General features: G+C 30.0%; 1 protein-coding gene across 1 annotated transcript in view; it reads left to right on the forward strand.

Annotated features, from left to right (window-relative positions):
* Positions 1-5658, forward strand: part of LOC127707405 (E3 ubiquitin-protein ligase SMURF2-like) — a 48152-nt gene extending 42494 nt beyond the window's left edge. The window contains exon 18 of the mRNA XM_052211890.1: positions 553-5658. Coding sequence (XP_052067850.1) covers positions 553-652 — 100 coding nt within the window. The 3' untranslated portion in view covers positions 653-5658. The remainder of the gene's footprint in view (positions 1-552) is intronic.
* The last annotated feature ends 3053 nt before the right edge of the window (positions 5659-8711 follow it).

Below are 8711 nucleotides of genomic sequence, written 5' to 3' on the forward strand. Positions count from 1 at the left end.
AATCTAATTGCAAACATCTTAATAGAATTAATTAGGGCCCCGCCGAATGGCGGACGCCCTATAGTGATCAGTCTGTCCGTCCGTCCTTAACAAATTGTGTCCGCTCTATATCTGGAGAACCCTTATGATTTCAAATTTTATACTTGACATGTATATTAACCAACACCAGAGGGTGTGTCATAATGTATGAACAACTTCCTAGGTCAAAGGTCAAGGTAAAAAAATTTGGTTTTAGTTGACAACCCCATGTCCTATGGTAAAGATCGTGTCTGCTCTATATCTTGAGAACCGTTATGATTTCAAAGTTTATACTTGACATGTATATTAACCAATACCAGAGGGTGCGTCATAATTTATGTACAACTTCCTAGGTCAAAGGTCAAGGTCATAAACTTCGGTTTCAGTTGACAACCCCATGTCCAATGATAAAGATATAAATTTTTTACCACACATTATTCACAGCGGGGCCCACAGAGATGGCTCCCATCTCAATGATATCTAGTTTTCTAATACTACTGAGATTTCTGAATGTATTTGTTCTTTCTATTTCAGTTTCAATCGAATAGACATCCCTCCATATGAATCATATGAAAAATTGTTATCAAAATTGACTTGTGCTGTAGATGAGACATGTGGATTTGCTGTTGAGTGATTTGTATTGTGCATTTCGTTATGAGTGGAATTCAGATGGAAAAATTGTATGCTGTTGTGGAAGGATATAAATGATTAATTTAAAAGAAAAGACCAGAACAATTGCACGAAAGAGCAATTAGACCAGCACTATGGAATACCTATGTCATAAGAATCCTGAATGGAATTAAATTTTTTTTTGTTTATTAAGAAATCAATCATATGTACTGTTTATATTATTTGAGTAGATTTTTAGGTTACTCTGTATTTCTATTTTAAGTATTTTCTCCTTTTCATGTATAAAAATCCATTCTTTTATATGTTTAGTTGTCGAAAAGAAATTTTTAAAAGGATAATGAAATCATTGTTTTATAACGCAATTCATTGCATTCAGGTTTGTAAAATCAAAATATTTTGGAATGAATATGTATGATCAAAACCTGCATGTATTAATAGTGTCAAACATACTTATATATAGTCAAAAAATATTTTTCAGATTTTGCGAAATTGTTTGAAAATTTAAATCTCGTGATATGGTTTGGTCAACAATCTCTTCTTTGTTGCGAAGAAGGGGATGTGACAAGAGCCATTTTTTGGTCCATGAAATCACAGAAATAGGAAAAATTTTATCTTTGAAATTTTAAAAATCTTATTGATAAATGAATAGGGGGATAAAGTCTGGTAATTTTATTGCAAAAATGACATTTGAGATGTCATCTGACCAAAAAAATGGCAACTTTACACCTAGTTTTTAGTAAATTTAATATAACTGTTATATGTATTACTTGAGTTTTCTGCATGTGATCAGTCAATGAATTATACATAGAATTTGTGAAGTCATTCTACCAGCTTTTTAATTCACTGAGCAAAGCTTTCCCCAAAAGAATATTGACTCGCATCATTATCTTATTGTAAGACATCTTGTGGCAAAAATTTCTTATTTGGGCAAGGCTGTTGCTGATAACTGAATGTAAATGGGTAGATCTCAGAATGAAACAATTTTTGAAGTATTTGCAGATTTTCTATAAGGCCAAAAATAGAATTTAAATTGTTTGATGTTGACTACCTACCCACCTAAAAAGCAGCCTACCCAAAAAACTTATGACACAAAACATTTCAAATTTTTTAAAGTTTTTTTTCATGCTCTAAAGTTGTTTATTTGTCTAAAACATGTAACTTATGTTGTTGGCCAAAATAAAAAATTAAATCTCTACCTACCTACCCAACCCTACAAGGCATGGGTAGGCAACATTAAACAAAGAACTTGTAAAGGGTGGCCTAAGAAGACATAAATGCAAGAAGTTTTAAGGTCTAGAGCAAATAAAAAAAGTATAGTATTATACCTGTTAAATGTCAGTGTAATATTTAGGGAAGTTCAAAGGGCCTAAAAATTTGGCCTTATCATAATTTCACCTTTGAATCTCATCTTCAATTTATTGTTTTGGCACTGTGATGTTAAATGCAGTTGTTTTGATATATGTTGAGTATTGATATACTTACGACAAAAAAACAAACCAAAAAGTTACATAGAAAAAAAAATCTTAAAAAATGTGAATGATATGATGGTAATATGTTAAAGTTAAATGAAACTTGTTGAGCACAGAAAAAAAACCTTAAGAAAAATGCCAGTTTTATGATAAGGTACAAAAAATTAAAGCTGGAAAAGAGTTGACTCAAAAATTAATTATTTATATATTTTACATTGGACCAACAAGTTAAAATTTAAAGATTGAGTTATAAGAACTTTTTCATGAATTTGGACACCTTAAAATGAAATGATATCACTCCATACATTTGTTAACCTCGTTAATATCTCAAAGGTTATATAGTGTTAACGTGAATTATATGTACAATTCTTTTGTATGAACCTAGAATTGGTATCTGTTTATTATCATTATTTTTCCATAAACAAAGCATTGGCATTGTCCTCAGTTGAAATTTATTTTATCATTTTAGTTGTTTTAATGTCAGTTGCATGCTGTTATTAACCAGAACAAATTTTTGATTAATTATAAAAACTATAAATTTTAATACCTTAATTCTGGTTTTTTGGGGTTTGTATGTGTTTTACATCATTACTGGTATATAGCTGTAATGACACTTCTTACAAAAAAAAATTAAAATTGTAAATTTATTATTTAACCTTTTTAATTGTTCAACCCAATTCAGCAAGTCTGACTTTTTAGATTATTTAAGCAATATTATCATATTTGTTGTGAAATATATTTAAAACATTGATAGTAAATAACAGTAGGATATTTATGAATAGTTGGGTCTCACTATAGAGAGAGATGGTCTGCATGATGGATAGGCTATGTTTTAATGTGTATATGTGAAACTGAGGTGTGTATGTGTAGAGAGTGTGTGTATATGTGTATGATTATAATGTGATGTTTGTATAGATTTGTATAAAGTATGGGCATATTTATATTGACACAAACAAGTTTAACATATCATGATGTAAATAGAAGTAACATTATTTTCGTATCATATAATGGTCAGTTTTTTTTAAACTATGTAAATGATTTTCTATTGTGTGTTTTTCTAGACCAAACTCATGACGCTCTCCTTTGTTGATAATTCATTGCTCAAAATAAAAAGGCTTTGCCGTTATTCTAGATTTCGTTTGGTAAATAGATTTTGGAATGGTCAAGGAAGTCCTTAAGCACTGTTTTCAAGATTATTTCCATACTGTTAACTTTCTAATTTCTCTGTTGATCCTTAAATTAGAATATCTTTAAAAATTTGTTTAATAAATGCTGTCTATCAATACATAAATACTTTTATTTGCAGTTTTCAACTTATGTAACCCAGATATTAAGCAACCATAGAGTAACTTTATTTTCAAATTGTCACGGCTTAAAAAGAAATCCAGAAAATGTCATTTCTGTCATTTTGATGTTTCATGAAAATTATAGTTCTTGATATCTTTATAGCAGAAACTCTTGCAAGACTGAAAAAATATGATAGTCAGTTCCTCACTTCTAATCAGACTTGTGAAACTCTTTGTAAAATAATGATTACACTGTTGAGAAGGAGCTTAAACAAATGATCTAATTGATTATGTCTTCCCATCTAACACAAGATTTTGAATTCTCTTATTAACTTAGCTATCATTCTCTATGCACTTGACAGATTGTGCTAAGATAGTACCATTTATTCCTTTGTTAATGTTAAATTCTTATTTTATTTTTGACCAGAATGCACAAAGACCGATCAAATTGATTTAATTTGTGTTTACCAGCTGTGTCCTAATCATTAAAAGACAGAACAAATTACAATTCATAAGTAATGCAATCTGGCAATTTTAGTTTTCTTGATACTTATTTTAGAATATTGGATTATCAAAAGAATTAATATTTTTCATGCTAAACATTGCCAAACTTGGAAAAATTGAAAAAGCAACTGTCCAATGAGGATCACAAATTTTTTGCCATAATTATAAAGTCAAACAAAAGTGTTCTCAGATTAAATAATAAATTCATTACATATTAATCTGTCATTACACATTAGCTATCTTGTTGTAAATAAATAGTCTACAAAAGAACTTTTGAAAAACAGAAATGTTATCTCCCCTTTGTGATTTGTTTTCTGTGTCTACTGTGATCCCTGTTTTGTGCCTTTATATGTACAGATGATGTTGTTTCAAGATTAACTGGTTGTTGTGAATGTGTTAGTGCTAGCATTCAGCTTTTATTGTTTTTATCCTTGATATTAATACTCTTAATTTACCAATTTTATAAAAGAAGCAATTAGCAAATAAATGTATCAAGGTTTCAATGCGATTTTTAATCCTTTCAGTAGAAACTATTGTATTAAAAAAAAAGTTTTCTATATTAATCAATTTTATATGAATTTTATCATTTTAGTCATTTTACTATGCATTTAATTGAAGTAGTTTTATTTTTCATTATTCTTGAATAAATAAATAGCTAAGACAAAATTAATGTTTTTGGTCTTACATTTGTTTTTAAAATGGGATATTTTATATGTAGTGTTTTTTTTCAAATAAAATTATTGTTTTTTGAAGTTCACTAATAAGAGTAGATTTTTTCTCTCACTGTTCTGTTAAATCACATATGTTGTCAGTATTGGACTTTTACCAGTAGAAATTACAAAGTTTCAAAGTGACAAGAAGTTTTGTATATTGTGAAGCTTCTATAAAGTGGATGAACAAGGGCTACATGAAATCCATATGAAGTTTTTATGCAAATAAAGATATTTGTGACCAAAAAGTGAAGGTTAGACAAGTAATTTTACACAATCAGCTATTTGAATCAAAGAAGAAAGTATATTTATTTTGTATGCTTTCTTTTTATATTTGAAAAGGTGGGGATTTTAATTAAGAAAATGGCAGATTAAATATTTTTTAATTGTTCCAGCTTTTGCTAACAACAGTATTTTTCTCTTTTGCCATTTGATTTGGTCTTGGGCATAAGAAATTATCCTGGAGTTGAAGATATTTGTTATTTCCTATTTTTTATGGTTAATAAAATGTTTTCATTCAATTTTTATGTGTCACAAATTTTATAATTTATAACAGATAGTTGTTTTCTACTGGTTTACTCAGGTCTCATGTTACTGACTTTTATCATTGACTGTTGTAATTAATGTGTAATATTTATATGAAACGCACATTGAAACCCATACTAAGTTTATTACTATTAAAGAAAAAAAAATATTTATATAGACTATCAGCCTGTTTAAATTTTCAACAAAAAAACCCTTTTGAAGTGTTACATCCAAAAATAACTTCTAAAATTTCCAACAACATATATATAGGAGTTACTTGCCTGGTCAACTCTACAGAACTAATTATTTTCATAAAGTAAAAAATTAGCTCATGAAATGATCTGAAAAGGTAAAATATGTAAACAGTTTGTTATTGGTAGTATTTCATAATAATGTCATGACCTTATTTGACCTTGGTGCTACAATTCTCTGTTCATCCTTCTACTGACAGTGCTCATCATTTTAACACATTCATTGTACAGGTTAATCACAACAATAAAATATTAAAAATTCAAAGCATTGTTTTGTCTCTACCCATATCTTAACAAGATGCTAGAAAGATCACTCTTCTTGCAATCACCCAGAAAACCTTTTATCTTGAATGACGAACATAATCAGTTTAAGTTACATAGGAATGGATACAGGGTTTCTTATATGTTCTAAACAGTTCAGGCCTTAATTGGTTAAATTGGCCCAGATTGCAAAAAGAAGAGCATGATGTATGAATCTATCAGTTCTATCTATAGTTATGGACAAAGGGAGATAACTTCAATCAAAATATTACCACAATCTGTTTCTTTGCTTCATACAATGATATGTGTACATTGCAAAATGAAGGCAATCTGATAAATTTGCTTTCCTTAGGGATCAGTGTTAACCTTTTTTTTTCTCACTTCGATGAAGTTGAAAAAGCAAGACTTAGTGGTACTATTTCTAGCGGCGGCTTTAACAATGTATTAGTTTGTGATTAGGTCAATTTATGGGGAACCACTAGTGGTAGGTCCGAGATATTTGGTATGCAGTTGTATTAGCATTGGCACTTCTCATATCCATGGAAATTATTTAGCCCCTCACTCTAAGTCATGGTCTATTGACTTTGAAACTTTTGCTTAGTTTATATGTATTAGATTGTGATTAGGTCAGTTTATGGGAAACCACTTATGGTATGTCAATGGTATTTGGTATGCAGTTATATTAGCTTTAACACATCTCATTTCCATGGAGATTATTTGGCCCAGCCCCTCAGTCCTGGTCTATCAACCTAATGTTTTGATTAGTTGACATGACATTAAGTGGCAGAATAATCAGAAATTTTGGCGGCCACCCAACTGCAGAAGCAGAAGCATGAATTAGTTGGTGATTAGGTCGGTTTAAGGAGAACCATTAGAAGTAGGTCAATGATATTTGGTATGCAGATATATTAGCATTGGCATTTCTCATTTCCATGGAGGTTATTTGGCCATTCATCTTCAGTCATGGTTTATTGACCTCGAATGTTTAGCATAGTTTACATGTTTTAATATTTAACATTCGCATTTTACTATCAAAATTACAAATAGTAAGACATATCTCTGTGTCAACAGTTTATCTATTGTAGCTGCCATCTTTAAATATCAGATCTGCAGAAAAATCACACATTTTAAGTAGGACTTTTATGTTATTCATGCATAATATCAAAAATAAATTTCAAGAAGTTGTTTCCCAAAGGATTCAATATTAGACTTGTCATCTTGGATTTCAAATGAGCACCATAATCAATAATCATAAATTTTAGGATGGACCGTCTTAATATTACTCAATTCTGTGAAGCACTGTTTAAAGGTAAGCTGTAGTGGTGCTGTTGCATACATGTCTGAAGTTGAATTACCCTAAACAGCACACCATTTTTAGAGCTCTTGCCTAGCAGTAAAACCAATGTTGTAAGGTGGTAGATTTAGTTGTGCAGAATGTATATATATGCAGTCATGTCCATTTAGATGGGGATGTTCAATCCCACAACTTCTAATGGGTGAGTACACAGTCTCTGCTTGATAAAATTCCTTGCAATAACTCTTGGAAGCATATCCTCCTTTCCCAGTAGCAGTAAAAATTTCCAACTTTTTATGGCAGTTAACCCACTTTCTAAACCTACCTATTTATAGGTTTCATAAAGAGTGAGAATTGGATATCGCTTGATATCAACTCGAGTAATATAATTACTATATTATAACAATTGAAATGGCTTAACTCGATCAAAAAGACATATAAACAAAAACAAGTAAACATACATTGAACGAATAAATTTGATCTGTGACACAATATAAATACAATATTAATAAAAAAAGATGTAAAACAATGTCAGAAAGACAACTATAACCTGGGACAAAATGGTGTTAAATAAAATAACGTACACAGGTAAATATAAATATAATAATTTTGTTGTTAGGAGTACGGAAATATTTTTTACAAAATAAATAAATTTGTTGTTCACAGAACGAGTACAGAAGTGAAAATTATTGTGTTAAACCTATATCTCTATGGTGAACACTCTTATTGTGTCAAAGTTAAAAGTCTGCGAATCGTTGATCTAGTTGTTTGTACATGTACCTGTATGACGTCATATGTCCCTCTCCGGCGTTAAACTTCAACATCAGACATTTTAAAACTTTTTGTACGCTTCAGAATGTAATAAAATTTTACAAATAGAAGATTTCCAGGTGAAAAGTGTGAGTGTTTTGTATATTATTGAAGAAATCAGATATGTTGCCATGGACAAAATGTACATGGTCTTGACCTTTGAAAGTTATCAAATGACCTAACGAATAGCCAATGAAAATGTTGTAATATCGTCTCATGATGCTGGATAAGCCAATCAAATAAACACAGTTTTCGAATCACTTTTTCGTATCATACTCTGTGCAGTGTGATACAAGATATATCTCTTCATGCAAGAAAAAGATAACAGGCCACAGCCATAAGAGAAAGAATATTATTTTTAATTTGTTCTCCATTAAATATGCATATGAATTATTTGCCACTGGGCTCTAAGCAAACAACAACCAATCAATGTGATCTAAGATTAAGTCACCTGAGTAAAGCTGTTTCACCTCATCAACTATAATTTCAACAGCTAGCAAAAAATCTAGAAATGATAACCTGCAAAATATTTTAACAAATTGATGAGTGGCCTCTGTTGTAACAAAAACATGCTTCTAATTAGTGAGATTTTTTTAGCTTTCTTGTCCATTATGCCTAATCTTAACCACAAAATAACACTTTATAAATTTGGTGGGTCTGAAGTGCTTTTCTGTATTTACCTTCATCAGAAAAGTTCAAACCCCAAAAATTGAAAGCCAAGAATGTATAACATGTATCAATACTCGAATACTTGAGAAACTAAAAGAAACCTAAACAGAATAGCCAAATCTACCAAAGATCTACATTGCTTGTGTGAGTTGGAACCATAGTTTAATAATAATTGCTAAATCTATTGACATAGATTGAATGACAAAACACGTGTTTCAATAAAAGATCATTTATGTCTGAATTTTACAATCCCAACTCAGATCAGAGTAAGACAACAAAGTCAA

The sequence above is a fragment of the Mytilus californianus genome, unplaced genomic scaffold, assembly GCF_021869535.1.
Source record: "Mytilus californianus isolate M0D057914Y unplaced genomic scaffold, xbMytCali1.0.p SCAF_7, whole genome shotgun sequence".
In the NCBI taxonomy this organism is placed as follows: Eukaryota; Metazoa; Mollusca; class Bivalvia; order Mytilida; family Mytilidae; genus Mytilus; species Mytilus californianus.